The 15,477-nt window shown below is 37.0% G+C and overlaps 1 protein-coding gene across 2 annotated transcripts in view; it reads right to left on the bottom strand.

Moving 5' to 3' along the window:
- LOC6051446 (doublesex- and mab-3-related transcription factor A2) overlaps positions 1-15,477 on the bottom strand; it is a 44,978-nt gene that overhangs the window by 17,793 nt on the left and 11,708 nt on the right. Inside the window, exons 1-4 of one of the 2 annotated variants that reach the window (XM_038260816.1) lie at positions 9,263-9,851; positions 5,302-5,403; positions 4,874-5,081; positions 4,637-4,714 (exon numbers count right to left, since the gene is read on the bottom strand). In XM_038260816.1, the coding sequence (XP_038116744.1) occupies positions 4,637-4,714; positions 4,874-5,081; positions 5,302-5,403; positions 9,263-9,409 (535 nt within the window). In that variant the 5' untranslated portion in view covers positions 9,410-9,851. Of the gene's footprint in view, positions 1-4,636; positions 4,715-4,873; positions 5,082-5,301; positions 5,404-9,262; positions 9,852-15,477 lie in introns of those variants that run through there. The other variant, XM_038260821.1, reaches the window with a different exon arrangement.

The following is a 15,477-nucleotide window of genomic DNA, read 5'->3' as shown; positions in this document are numbered from 1 at the left end:
TATATTTTGAAAACTAAATTTTGAACTGTGAAATACCATTAACATTTAACTACACGGCTATTCACCCCATTTAACCTAACTGGTTTACGATACGTAATTTTCACCCGCAACAAGAATGCCAATTTCCACGCAGTTTAAATTCCCCTCAAGGATCTTTTTTCCGGCCTTTTCACTTAACCCTCACCAGCCAGTTCCGGAGCGAGGCCACCACAGATAATGAAGATAATTACTTTCCATCAAATCATCACCATAAAATCTGCGGCACGCGCCCAGACGGCAACGAATCGAGGGGGAGGACGACTTTTGAGCAGCATGAGGGTTGTTAAAAAACCACCGAAAAAATGCTTGAAATTAAGCGTTTTGGAAGGGCGGTTTAGAGCCGGTAACGCGTTACTGACTATGAGTATTTTGGGAATTTTACATTAATAAAATTTGTTTTTTTTTTTTTGTTTTTAGATTGGGTCAGAATAATTAACCTGAAACAGAAAGTGATTAAAAATGATTGCAAACCAATCAGCGATTGGTTGCTCAATGCTCTGTTTTGAACCAGATCTTTCATGAACTGCTCAGCCTACTTCGCTAGTAGGCGATACTCACGCTTAGCGCAAATTTTCATCGTCTTTCAAAAACTACTGAGTGAGCCGATCGATCAACTTGGGAGTTCGTTGTTCATTCGTGATTAAATGTTTTCACCGATTGGTCATGATTATGATTCAGCTTATTCTGTACGTTTTGTGAAAATGTTCAGTGTTTAAATACACAGGTCAGCAAAGAACAAATAATTTTAGATTTTTGAAAGTTGACATTTTTTTTAATTAGATAATAGATTTTTGCTAAGTTTTATCAAATTTTCAGTACAAAATTTTAGTGTTCTTCTTACTATACTCACTTTAATGGATGTTTACATTTAAATATGTAATTTCCATCCAACGAACCACTTTTATCTTCACCGGTTTTTTAAGTAGCATTATATCAGCATCCAACTGACAGTAGCATCGTTCGCAACCGTTAAAAGATGACAATACCCAAAAAACAAAGAAGCATTAAACTACCTCCTTTGCGTCGGTGATTGGCTTTCGGTAGTGCTAGTACAAATATTGACAGTTGACTAAAATGACTTTTTTTTTTCTTCTTTTATCCCAAATTCGTGGCCATCCAACCCCAAAAACTGCGACTGATAGATATTTCCTAACCACCGAAAAAAGAAAAATTCAAGTGGTCTTCAAATATTTATCTGTGAATGAAATATTTCTCTCCTTTCGGGGACCCCGCCAAGCATTGACGACGAAAAACTATCATCATTAGTTTTCGCTTCTTTTGATGGACCTTAAACCACACCGCACCAGAGGGTAAAAAGTATTCAAACTGTTTCTGTTTTTTTGTTTAATTTGATTTTTAGGTCTTCTACGTTTTTTCATGTTTGTTGAATAAAATCGTTTTGTTTGACGATACTTATGGGAAAACGACGCTCGGTGGGAGATGGAAAACAAAACTTTAAAGTGCCACACAGCTTCCGCATCGAAACTTTTTTTTCCTCTCTTTCTCGAAAAAGGTAGAAAAATGTGTGTGTTACGCCTCTCGAGTGGCTCAATTTGAATAAATAGATGAGACGCTGTCGGTCTGACCATTTTGTGGTAGCTCATCACAGGTGTGTCCGTAAGGTTTTGAGGTTTTTGTGTGCCCGACCTAAGGTTTCAATAGGCCACCTTTTGCTACTATTGAACGGTACTTTGTTGTGCAAACACACTTGACAAATTTCGTGATGCAATCCCGGACTGTGTTGAGGCTCAGGAAGATGTGACAAACACAGTTTTAAGAATTGATCAAAATATCTTTTAAATTTTAAACCACAAAAAATGTGTATTGACTCTGATATAAACGTCAATTTTGGAGAATTTTCAGTGTTGTTTGTACATATAAAACTAGCATCTGGTCCAAATATGAACACTCTATGTCAACGAAAAGTGGGACAAATCGGGACACAAAGATTTATGGTTCTTCGTCTTACTTAGGGAAGGTGGGGCGCTACGACCATCAGCTTCAAAACGTCGAACATCTTAATAAGGCTGTTACTTGGACAAACTTCAGTTAAAAAAAGAAGCTGTTTTTTCTAGTGTCATGGTGTCATCCTTGGAAACGAACTTGATTTTTAATAAATGAGCATAGAAGATTTTTTTCAACCTTAATTTTTCAAAGGGTTAAAATGGATGAAAATAAACATTTTTAAGCTGGCTTCTATTGTGAAATTGACTCAGGAAACCGAATATGATGAAATTATCACCAGAAAATGGGATCTCAGGGGTCCCCCGAGCAAAAATTTACAACCAAAAAGTGACTAAAAAAAATGTCTATATATTTCATGTGTTCAACTGCCTTACACAAAGCGTTTTCTGTCCCAGATGTCCCCTACAAGCCCCAGGTCGAATCGAGTTGCTATATGGATGGAACACTGTTTTATTTGAGTTTGAAAATTGTGCTATTTTTCAGTCTTTGAGCAATTCTCTGAGTTTTCAGTCATTCGATTTTTTTTTGTATTTTATAATCCGGCTGAAACTTTTTTGGTGCCTTCGGTATGCTCAAAGAAGCCAATTTGCATCATTAGTTTGTCCATATAATTTTCCATACAAATTTGGCAGCTGTCCATACAAAAATGATATGTGAAAATTCAAAAATCTGTATCTTTTGAAGGAATTTTGTGATCGAGTTGGTGTCTTCGACAAAGTTGTAGGTATGGATATGGACTACACTGAAAAAAATGATACACGGTAAAAAAATTTTGGTGATTTTTTATTTAACTTTTTGTCACTAAAACTTGATTTGCAAAAAAACACTATTTTTAATTTTTTTTATTTTTTGATATGTTTTAGAAGACATAAAATGCCAACTTTTCAGAAATTTCCAGAATGGGCAAAAGATCTTTGATCTGATTTTTTCAAAAAATCGAAATATCGGTCGCAAAAACTTCATTTTTCGATGTAAAATCGAATTTGCAATCAAAAAGTACTTAAGTTAAATTTTTGATAAAGTGCACCGTTTTCAAGTTATAGACATTTTTAGGTAACTTTTTTGAAAATTGTCGCAGTTTTTCGATTCACATTTATTGAAAATCATGTTTGTTTCCAAGGATACTGAATGACACCAGAAAAAGCAGATTCTTATTTTTTTTTTAACTTTAATTTTTAAAGGGTTAAAATGGATGAAAATAAACATTTTTGTGCATGTTTCTAACGTGAAATTGTCTCAGGAACACGAATACCATGAAATTATCACCGGAAAATTTGATATAAGGGGTCCCCAGAGCAAAAATTTACAACCAAAAAGTGTCTTAAAAAAAATGTCTATATATTTTATGTGTTAAACTGCCTTACCCAAAGCGTTTTCAGTCCCAGATGTCCCCTACAAGCCCCAGGTCGAATCGAGTTGCTCTATGGATGGAACACTTTTTTATTTGAGTTTGAAAATTGTGCTATTTTTCAGTAAAATGCCAATCACTCCCTTTAGATTTAATCAAATGGGATGCCTCCCCTCGCATTACGTTGCATTTTCAAGCCCTTTTAGATGCATTCTGGAATTTTGAAATTTCAAGGAAGATTTTGACGTTTTGATCTTTGTGTCCCGATTTGCCCCACTTCCCGTTGACCTAGAGTGCTCATATTTTGGCCAGATGCTAGTTTTATATGTACAAACATCCCGTGAAAATTTCAGGCAGATTGGTGAGGTCCAAACGACGTCCCATACAAAGGGGTATGCCCTGTTCGTGGACTCGCTCTTAAATTCTGTCAAATTTTCCAAAACGTTGTTGCGGAAGTTTTTTGACACAAAGTCCCGGAGATTTTTTCGCCGGGACTAAGAATTGGACGCTCTTGTTTTAGACTACAAATAGTAAGATAGTAAACAATTCAAGAAGCAATATGTCGTGTTCAGATATGGATTGCCTAAAAAGAGCTTTGTCATCCCATTTCCCTTTATCATTAAAAGACTTGATTCAAAAAGTTTCAAGTTGAACTCGCTTAAAAAATGATGTTGTTGTTCCTCGAAGATGTTCAGCTTTTATTAATTAATTTATTTCAATTTATCTGTCACCCAATGCAAGATTCCCAAAAATAACCTTCCCCAATTGAAACAATGTCAACAATGTTGCTGACCTCCGATAATGTTTCGAGTGTTCCCGGTAACCTTTCAAGTAGTTGTAGCTCAAACCACCCCTAACAATGCCCCACTTGACGCCGACGTGACATCATCGACGGAACCACTTTCCCGAGGACAAGGGCACTAAATGTATTAAACCTACTTGATGAGTTTTCCGCAACCAGGTTGCAACATTCCAGCGGCGAACTCCCAAAAACGATACAGTTAAACTTCGATAGTTTGACATCACTTGATAAGTGACAAACAGTCACTTTAAAGCTTGACTCAAATTATGAATTCTAAATTAAATCCAAAATAAACACAACATTGTCTAAACAGATAATTTGAATGCTTAACATTTTAAAACAACCTTTGTCCAACCGCCGGGGGTTCCACTGTACACCACTTGGCACACGGTGCCACAGTTTGTTTCAAGTGTCATTAATCAAAAATTATTACAACTTTAGCGAGAGCTGCAATAATAAATTCATTGCACACGGACACTTACCGGGGCTGTCTGGTTCACTCTGGTCTGGCGAATAGGCGGAGTTTAGGCGTTCAGGTCGAAGTCGGGGATTTTCGGCGTCTGAGGAAGGGTGAAAGCAAGTTTTAAATTTAAATTTAAGGGATGTAAATTTTCGTTAAGATGCACTCAAAATTATACAAATTTTCCAACCTTTTCTTCGATAACCTTGATAAGCCAAGACTGATATAAAAGGTTGACATTTAAAAAAACATAACCTACCATCAACTGTTCCGTAGCCCCCTCGATTGCCCCCATCGGAATCGTTCGGGGGCGACGGAATTCCAGTGTGAAACTGGCTCTGGCCCGGCAACTGGCCATTGCTTTCGCCAACCGGTTGACCCACCGAGTGCACTCCGCCTCCGGTGTACAGCAGGCCAAGATCGCGCACTTCGTTTTCTTCCTGTGCCTGCTGCCGTCGCAGGGCCACCTTTGATGTGAGAAATAGAACAAGATTTAGTGCTATTAAATTGAAAGTTTCTAAAATTCAAAAGAACTAGAGAAAATCTATCCTGAGTTTAACCGAATTCAAAATCATTCTAATTTTAAACTTTATGGTGCTTTATTTTTGACTTTAAGTTCAACTTGGCTTTTAAGAATAACTCAGCTAGTACGCCCTTTTCACAAATTACAGTTGTACTAAAACTCACCTGTGCTGCCATAACTCGCTGCCTCTCCGCAATCAGGGTACATTTGGCACAAACGCAGTCCCTCCAGCGGCAGTACCGTTTGTGGCCTTTCAGGGCACTCACCTGGGCAGAACCGGAATGTGAAAAAAAATAAAAGAAAAAAGTCAGTTAAATTGTACAATCCACACTGAGGGAAAAAACTGTTTTAAACAAAACACCTCAATCCTCGAGCCCCGCAGTGGGTGGGGTGACTTCAATTGTTTTAATTTTAATTAAATCATTATATGGCACTTTTAGCTAAGAGGGGGTGGCAAAGTCACGGTGCAGCAGCTACTAACTACAGTTAACTGCATATTAAACGACGTCGACCCAGAGAGGCAGGCTAGAAACAATGCGAGGAAATTCTTGCAGGTTCCTTCTTCGTTTGAATTTGCTAGAAGAAAAGCGCTGCTGAAAAGTTGAGTTTAACTTTGAAGAAAATCACACCCGCGCGCGCACTTTCATGGTGGAGTCCCGTACAAAAGAATATCACAGACGGGAAATTTCCATCCCGATTTCTTTTGTTCTGCATGTGCGTTGACTTTTGGTAGGAAAAGCGAATTAATGTTTTAAATTGCTAGTCTGTGTGCTGAAGATTTGGTACTAATTTTATCTGAATTCTTCGATCCAAATTTAAAATCTCTAAGGCATAATCCAGAAATTCAAAAAATGGAACAATTTAAATCACAAAAGAGAATCTGAGCAGTGATGGTAATTTGGCCACCTAGTTATTTTTTCGGATATGAAATATGAGAGACAAGTCCAATTTCAACCGTAGTCTAAGGGTATGGAAAACCCTAAAAAAGTTGGAACAGATTAAAAATGTTTGGTGGAATCTACAGAAGATTCCAAAAGCTAGGGTGCCCACCCAACTAACATTTTTTTCCAGGAGTTCTACAAGAGCTCTTCAAGATAGCTACAGCATAGCAGTTTGGACCGCGGTAGGATAAAACTCTCTTCAAGTACTCTTCCAAACTCCTGAAGTAGTTTGCACAAGCTGAATATTGTTTCCTGGGCTATTTTAAGTCTCTAATATGAGCATCCCGAGCAGACGAAAATAACATGACAATATTTTTTTTTGATTATTGAAAATACTAGGCCAATAACATTTTATTTTATTTATAACTAGATTTGTTATTCGTCGTTATGATTTTATTGTTATTAGATTGTTATTGTAATAACAGACTAATAAAATTTTAAGTTATTCTTCGAACAAATCTTTGTTATTATCATCATCCCAATAACAGTTGAAGATATTTTTCCAAAACAAAAAATGTTATTCCAAAGCTGTTTTGGCTATCCACCAATATCACACCAATAACACATTTTGTTATGATAACATGAACTGTTATTAAACCCTTATGCAAAATGGATTTTTCAAGAAGATTACATAACACATTCTGTTATTTTAACAGTATTTGTTTTTAAAATGGAATGAATTTTGTTATAACCGTCTGCCCGAGATTACTGTTCATCATTTACCCATTGATACTCGAGGGTGGAATTTGTATGGGAACAATTAGAGAAATGCATGGAGAAACTCATTGTTCTTCAATTTTTTAGCTCGTAATGCCATTCAACTATTCTTAAAAGTGAGACTCTAATAGGCAATTTAATGCTCTACAACTTTGTCGAACAGACCAAAGCTGTAAAAAATATGGCAATTTTCAATAGAATATGCAACCATGGAGGTAAATTGCACACGACATGTGGGGTAGTTTGGACATACTTAAATGACTACATGCCAAAGAGAGATAAAAATAATTAAATTGTGGTTGAGATTTTAAAACTTTACGCTTTTGTTTCGTCGATTTCTCTTAAACCGTACAATATTTTTGCAAGCTTCAAAAATAATTTGTGGATCTGAACAAAACCAACAAACTGCTTTCAAAAGATTGCAAAAATGTTGCGTCGTTCCAGAGAAATCGATAAATTTTAAAAACTTAACGCACCGCGTAAAAAGAGGTTTCACTGTAATAAATTCGATAGTTTATTAGTAAACGAGCTTAAATTCAGACTCAAATTTTAATTGTTTTAAATAAGCTTCTGTGAATCAGACTCAGAATCAACATGAAATTTGATTTGCTCTGAAATAGGAACTGAAAAATGGTTTGTTTCTGATTGTTTTCTTACATGTTCTTCGATTGTCATTGTACTTCAGTTAACCAAAAAATGTAATATTACTACTAAACATTTACCTAGTCCATATCGAATAGTATTTCTTCAGACAAACGTTTTATAAAAATATAAAGATTGGGACCACGGCAATAAATCGACTTTTTTCACTAAAACTGCGCTAAATCAAAAATTTTAGCGATGACCTATACATGTCAGGGCACCAAAATTTTCGTAACTAAAATACGCAACTTTTGGTACCCTAACATGTATAGGAAATCACTGAAATTTTTAAGTTATCGCAGTTTTAGTGAAAAAAGTCGATTTTTTGCAGTTTTCGCCATTTTCCTGTTATTGCGCGAGGCACGTCAAAAACCCCAGTTTTTATTTTTTATAAATCGCATCTCGGAATATTGAAAACATAATTTCACCATTTTTTGATATGTTATGTAAAATTCTCCGAGAAATCTGATAAAAAATATGTCCAGACGCCTTCAAAACAGCATTTTAAGTTTTCATAAGACCTTTTCTAATGTAATGCTAGATATTTGAAACTTTTAACTATTTTTCCTTAAAAGCCTATCTAATACCTTTCGTTTGCGCTCAAGACAGCTAAAATCAGTTGAAATGGTGCGGAGTTATGATTTTTTGAAAAATGTGGTTTTTGCAAAAATCGACGAAAATTGCCACTTTTCGGACCACCCTAACACGGTGTAGGTCAGCCTAATTGCTAAACAAAAAAATACGGGTCTAATTATTTCGGCCAAGGAACCCCCAGAAAAATTTTCAGCCTGATCGGAGAACTTTTTTTTCAAATCATGCTGTTTTCGTGGGGAGATTCTGTGAGCGATATCGCCAGGGTTATTCTATAGACCAAACCAAACCAAAGAATCCAGAAGCTGCTCACTGAGACTATGTCCAAAAGATTTTAGTATGATTCTAGAACCTTCGATTTTTGTTTAAAGTTATCTCAAACGAAGTTAGACTTTAATATTTTCGAATTATTTCAAGACTGAATCCAAGAATGCAACTATGCTGGAAAAAGAAGAAAACATAAAATTTGTTATTCATAACAAAATTTGACCACCAGTTCAAATTATCAGGCCCCTCACCCATTCGGTCTGGGTGATCCCAAAAGGTCCCGGTGGAATTTTTCGAGACGAGATTTGTCTGATCACGCCTTCCGTCGGACGGGGAAGTAAATGTTGGCCCCGGTCTAACCAAGAGGTTAGGTCGTTAGCTCAGTCCTAGTGTAGGAATCCTCTCTCTCGGTCCTGTCCCGGTGGAGTCGCTGGTAGGCATTTGAACTCACAATCCAAAGGTCGTCAGTTTGAATCCCGGGTGGATGGAAGCTGTGGTGTAAAAAGAGGTCTGCAATTGCCTCAACAATCAAGCCTTCAGACACCTAGTTTCGAGTAGAAATCTCGCAATCGAGAACGCCAAGGCAATGCTGTAGAGCGAATAATTTGATTTGAATTGATTCAAATTATCAATCATGTATTGTGGTATGAGCATAATAAAGTAGGTGTTCGATTAAACTGTTAACATAACGTTTAAGGGTGCACGGCAACCAAGGAGAAGTGGTTGTCTTTGAGTGCAAAAAAGTCAAACTTTGTTGTAAATAATATTGTATACAATATTGTATACAGTACTCTAGACGATTAATAAAAAAATATATCGATAGTTTCCGTAGTTTTCATAAAATTAAAAGGTGTGTAACAAAAAAACTCAGTGCGATAAGCTCTGGTTGACGTGCACCATTTAATATAATATAATCCAGAGCTCCATGAAACACGTATCACCGGTAGCAATCACACATCACACTCACCACCCCGTGATTCCGACAGCGGGCACACTTTGGCGTCCGCTGGTATCGCTCCGAGGCCGCCCGCAGGAAAAACGCCGGTGGCAGAGCCCCCAACACCGGATGCTGCTGCATCAGATTGGACATGTCGACACCACTGGGCAAACTCATCGTTCCACTCACAGTTCCACACAATTCACTTGGTTCTGTTCAAACTCCAATTAAGCCACTAATTTTCCACGCTGGAATCTCGATATGTTTAAACAATCATCCCTTTTCACACTATCCGAAAGGGGATCGGATTTGATTATCACTGACCGTTCCGAAGTGGGGCCGAAACCATTTGAAACATTATCACTTCACTAATATCTGGCAACCACTGGCTTAAGGGTCCACTCGAAAAACTAAATTCACAAAACTATGACCACTCTCCGATCCGATTACGTTCACGACAGCTCAACTAAGCGAATATCCGAACTCCGGTTAGCGCACACACGTCATAATCGACCGAGCCTTTAAATGCTACTGATTCAAAAATGTTTTAACAATTTCTATCTGCCCCGTTGGCTGGCTGCTACATCATAGCTATACCCCTCGGTTGGTCTGGCCCAAAGGGGCGGTGTGGATGATCCTTACCGAAAACATTGTCCTTTCCAGTGGTGCTGGTGATGGTGGTGGAAACGGGTCGACCAACAGCCAGAGAGTCAACGAGTAAGTAAGAGAAAGAGAGAGAGCGAGATGGCACCAGCTGCCGCAAATAAAAACCACCACCTCAACAACAACATGTACATAAATGAAATACAATGATACAACTCAGCCAACCAAATCTAACCAAGTTGGAAATAACAACCCCTCGCCGTCATTCTCCTGGGGTTTGTCCTCAGACGGGGTTGATTTGCCGCAATACCAGCCGCACTGGCAGCAGTAGAAGCAGCAGCTGGCCGCAGCGTTTAGGTTTGCTGTCTCGTAGACATGGCGGAGATCCTCCCTGACACGGTGATGGAGGTGGGATGGTTACAGAGAGTACAGAAACAGATGTGATGCAAACTGTAGAAGCGACGTAGAAGGTGAGTCGCAGAAATGACAGGGTTGTAGTTAGATTACGTGGCGTTAATGCAAGATTCGATTCTTTTAACAACGTAGTAACAGTTCAATAGGGCGAATCCCTATTATCTGACGTGAACTGTCACTTGAGCAAAAGGGATAGACTGCTTGTTTACAAACGCAGATACGCCCTATTGAACTGTGATATTTCGGAATTAAATTTTTCGTTGGGGGGTCTATTGCTATTTTCTCATCTATATACAGTAGGGTGGCTACGTTTTTCAAAAAGTTCTCCGATCAAGTAAATATCAGCGCATTTGCTTGTTAACTGGCTGCGCGCATCAGGGTTAAAGTTTACATGGGAATTAATATGGGAAATTTGGATTTTTTGTTCAAACGCTCCTACAGGTTTGGGAAAATCATTCGCCAACTTCTGGTATGGTCAGGTCTAAGGGGAATGGTCTGGAGAACATTTTTCCCGAAGAGAGCATATGGATTCGTTGTACCTAGAGCTGGCGCATCGGCAAAACATCCATTGTCTCCAGAATCAACGGTTTTCCATCAAAAAGCATCAAATTTTCCTTAGCGTGCTATGAAAACTTGATGAACACCGCGACGCCATATGTCATGCAGGACCACGTGGATGAGAAACGGCTAGAACATTTAATTTTAAACTTTCTTTGAACTAGAAGCAGTGATCCCCGTGCACCGCGTTCTCTGTTTACTGTACTCGATCAAACACCAGCATACAAACAGGCGGCCAAATTATTTTTTTGCTTTTTAAATGTTTTTTCATACAAATTTGGGTAATTGCACAAATTGCGAAAATTTTAATTGTTAAATCAAATAACAGAAAATTAATTTTATTCAAAATATTTATTATTAAGTAAAACGATAAAATACAAAACATATTCTTACTAATCCTAACGTTCTTGTTCATGAAAATTCATTTGATTACAGAGTTTCTGGCGGCATCAGGATATGTTAAAAGTAGACTTTTTATGACATTTTGTACTAACCAACATAGAACTTAAAATGTGGATCAGTTTCATGGACTGATCGCAGAAATTCACCATGCTAAGGCAATATTTTGCTGAATCCTTTTAGGTGTCAAACTGAGATTCTCCATTCTCCAGTTTCGCTTGAGAAACTTCGGTACGAATACCTTATTTTGACTAACACGGAGAAAAAAGAGTTCCCAAATTCGTGAACAAGTGTTCATGAAAATGGGAACCACGAACAAAGTGTTCAAATTTCATGGTACGTTTTTCAAAATCGTACCATGGGATTTGAACACTTTGTTCGAGGTTCCCATTTTCATGAACGCTTGTTCACGATTTTGGGAATTCTTTTTTCTCCGTGAAGGTACTCAATTTTAAATGTAGACAACAGAAAATTCTAATAAAGCCATTTCAAACTTCTTGGAACCAGGCACTGATTTTTGAAGCGACGATGCCCACGAAGTAGGTAGCAAAGCAAATGAAATAAACGGGTGCATATGTAGATTGCAGCAAATTTTGATAAAACGTAAATGTTCAAAATGGCATATCTCCGAAAACGCAAAAATCACAGGCTGGAAATTTCAGCAATGTTAGATTATGATCCAATCATTCAAGTGATCTTAGTTTCATGTTTAGCATCGGTTAGCAAAAAAGTACTCGATTAACAAACACAAAAAATAAGTTTTGTCAAAAAAATGCTCCATTTATTCGATGAAAACTTCAGTGTTTGGTTTGTAAACAACATTTTATCTATTAATAGTTTTAAAGCTTATCTCATTACCTTCCCAACGATGTATAATTGTCCTAATAAAATATTTAAAATGGCTGAGGTACAACGAATACCAGAAGTTGGCGCATGATTTTCCCAAATCTGTAGGAGCGTTTGAACAAAAAGTCCAAATTTCCCATAGCAATTCCCATGTAAACTTTAACCCTGATGCGCGCAGCCAGTTAACAACCAAATGCGCATGAGGCATGAGCTGCCCATAATTGAAAATTCGGCTATTATGCCAAATCAAGTATTCCGAGAAAAACGCGTTTTAGTGTTTGTCACAAAATCTGCGTCAAGGCAATTTCCCATAGGAGTGGCATATTATCCATTTGGGTTTTCGCATCGGCAGCCAAGTCCAAAAACTATTTCAGCAAAATTCAAGTTCCAGAAGATGCATTGGAACATCCTCTATCACCTGGTGCTAATATCTCGTTTTTGTCAAAAGTGGATATTAGCCGTTTTTTCAATGGTGGGCAGTGAGAGTCCCTATGGGCATGCCTAAGGCTACCAACTATTGCTGAGCAAAAATCCGTACACTTTGCCGATATGACACTATGGCATCAATCATTTAGATAAATTAAATTTAATAAATCTGAGAGTTAAAAATATAAAACTGTGTCGTTTTTACAGCTAACAAATTTCACAAAATGCTATCAGAGTGCTTATGACTTGCACGTTTAAAAGTGTTCATAAAATAAACCGTGATTTGAATCAAATCATTATGTTCTTCAATTTTTTTTTTTGTTAAGCGTTTAAAAGTTTACGAAATGTCAAGTTATCTAGAAGGTTTTTTTTTAATTTTTCCTTCTCTTGCCAAATCCATTGTTAGAATATCCAATTACATCAAAATTAATAATAGTTCAAATCATAGTTGAAAGGAACTCCAAAACTCTATTAGAATAGAAGAAATACGGAATTGTTAATTGATTATTTACTAATAAAATAAATTAAATTGAATTGAATTGAATTGAAATGTCAAGTTTGCTTTTACGAATAATATCGTTCTTAGTGTTTTCACGAACACTTTTCCAGAGTTTTTTTTATTGAAAAGGTCCTATAACATGTGAAACACAACAGTTTATAGGACCTTTGAAAAAACTCTAGATTTGTTAAATGTTCAAATGTTTTCACAAGTTTTAGAAAGCCTTTAGAAATGGAATATATTTAGTAAGGAATTTCTAAAATAACAATTCTAGAGTTTTTTTTTTAAAAGGTCCTATCAACATATGAAAGACAATAGTTCAAAAACTCTAGAATTATTGATAATCAAGTTTGAATTGAGGAAACTCCGGAAAACTCCCCCTTTTTAAATCAAACTCACAGAAAAATAAAAATTTTATAGTTAACAAAAGCTTCGACCAAATCAAAAAAGCAATTCAATGATTAAAAAGTTGTTGAAATTCCGTACAAATCCGTATTATGCGTAAAGTTCCCTACAAAAATTCCGGCCTGTTAAAAATCCGCGAAGAGGTTCAAAAATCCGTATGGTAAGGAAAAAATCCGTACAGTTGGTAGCCTTAGGCATGCCTTACAAGGGGAACCATACTAAAACTTGATCGAAGAACTTTTTGAAAAACGTACCCACCGTAATATACAATCATCCCACATATTCGGAATGGTTTATAGATCGGCCAAAGTTCAAAAAAACATGTAAAATCGATAGTTGATCATAATGACTTGCTTTTACCTTCATGTGAAATCTACAAATTTGGAACACTCTTTTCTTACGGATGTAAACAAACTTTGGTTCTCTTCAGAAGTACATATTTTTAACAAAATAATGACTTCACACACTGAAACCAATGAAACTCACGCTTAGTGATATTTTGGTTTGATAACTTTTTATGTGAAAAAAATGAGAAAATATCAGTTAAATAAAAAAAACAAAAATTTAAATTGCAAGCCTAGGTTTCAACATTTGGATAAAAAAAAGTGTTTAAAAATGCATTTTACAGGCGTACAGTTGCTTTCCAATAATTAGTTTTGAAAAGATCGAGGTATTGACGGATTTTTTTTTCGCAAAAAAAAACTTTTTGTGGGACTGTACATTGGTAATTCATGAAAATTGAAAATGTTTTCAAAGGAGTTCAAACATGCTAAATATGATTATACACGCGAGAAAATGCATTTTATCTGGTTTTAAGTTGATTAAACTTTAATTTTCATTAAAATTTTGAAGTTTTTCGCAAACATATTTTTTGCCCCCTGTTTATTCAGGTCAAGTTTGAAGGGGGGGCGACATAAATTTTGAAAAATATTTGCAACGGCCTTATTTGTAATTACTTCAAAATTAAAGCTGATTGACTTTTCATTGCACAACTCATCGTAAAGATACATTAAAATTTTACCTAAAAACAAATGTCGGTCTTGAGGCCGGGTTAGCACGGTCCCTCGGTCTAAAAAGTTGCTCCTTTCCGGCGGTCTAGCGTGGTCTCGCAGTCTAAAAATTGCATTAGTTTTCTTCAACTTAGCATAAATAGTTCAAAAGTTATGTACAAAAATACGATTTCGCATAAAACCTGATGTTCGATAAATGGCCAGAAACCGTATCAAACATGATTGCCTTTCATCACTGTCTCATGTTTTGACCACATAATTGGTATTTATGTACTTTTTTTTAATCCGGATCTCACTTATTTGTATGCAAACTATGTCTGGAACAATAATTCGATCTATTGTTGAATAAATTATCGATAGACCTTCCAAATGAGGTCAAAATCTTGAAGATCTGGTAACCCTGTCTCAAATTATGAACACTTAAAAGTGTACACTTATCTGTGGGATCGTTATGCAACTGAAAAAGGTATGTCACAGAACTTGTCACCAATCACCGTAGGATTATTTTTTATAAATCATTTGAAAAATTCATCCATGCTGATTCAACCCTGCTTTACCATCGCACAGATTGTTTCCAATTGTTCGTATAAATACGATCCACCGTGAAGCCGATTGAGCTCTCAGCATCAGTGCACTGCAGTGAGACATAAAAAAAACGTTTTAAACCCCCTGGCCGGCGGCCACAAACAGTTTAGTCCACCAGTCAGCCCAGAGCCTAAATGTCCTCCTGCTGCTTATATTATATCATCAGGGAGTGCGTTTATGGGCCCAGCAGGAACTTCTCTGGGATAGAGTGAGAGAGGGACACCGTTTTCCTTCACACGAATACATACAGCCTAAAGAGACTAATGTTATAAAACTGGATTTGCCGCGCTTGTTCCACTCCGGAGGTCCCCCTGGCCACAAACCCCGGTTCCGTAACAAACCCCGAACAAACCAAGCAGCAACCACGAGCGATGGCAGATTCGAAGGGGAAATCGAAAAGAGACAGCAAATGCTGCCGACTCATGTCGCTAAAGCAGGACAACTGGAGTTGCTCTCACTTTTTGAGATTTCGGGAGAAACTGGAATAGCTGCCTGTAGTC

The sequence above is a fragment of the Culex quinquefasciatus genome, chromosome 1, assembly GCF_015732765.1.
Source record: "Culex quinquefasciatus strain JHB chromosome 1, VPISU_Cqui_1.0_pri_paternal, whole genome shotgun sequence".
NCBI lineage: Eukaryota > Metazoa > Arthropoda > Insecta > Diptera > Culicidae > Culex > Culex quinquefasciatus.
Note: the sequence above shows the minus strand (reverse complement) of the source record. Positions and strands in the feature narration are given on the sequence as shown.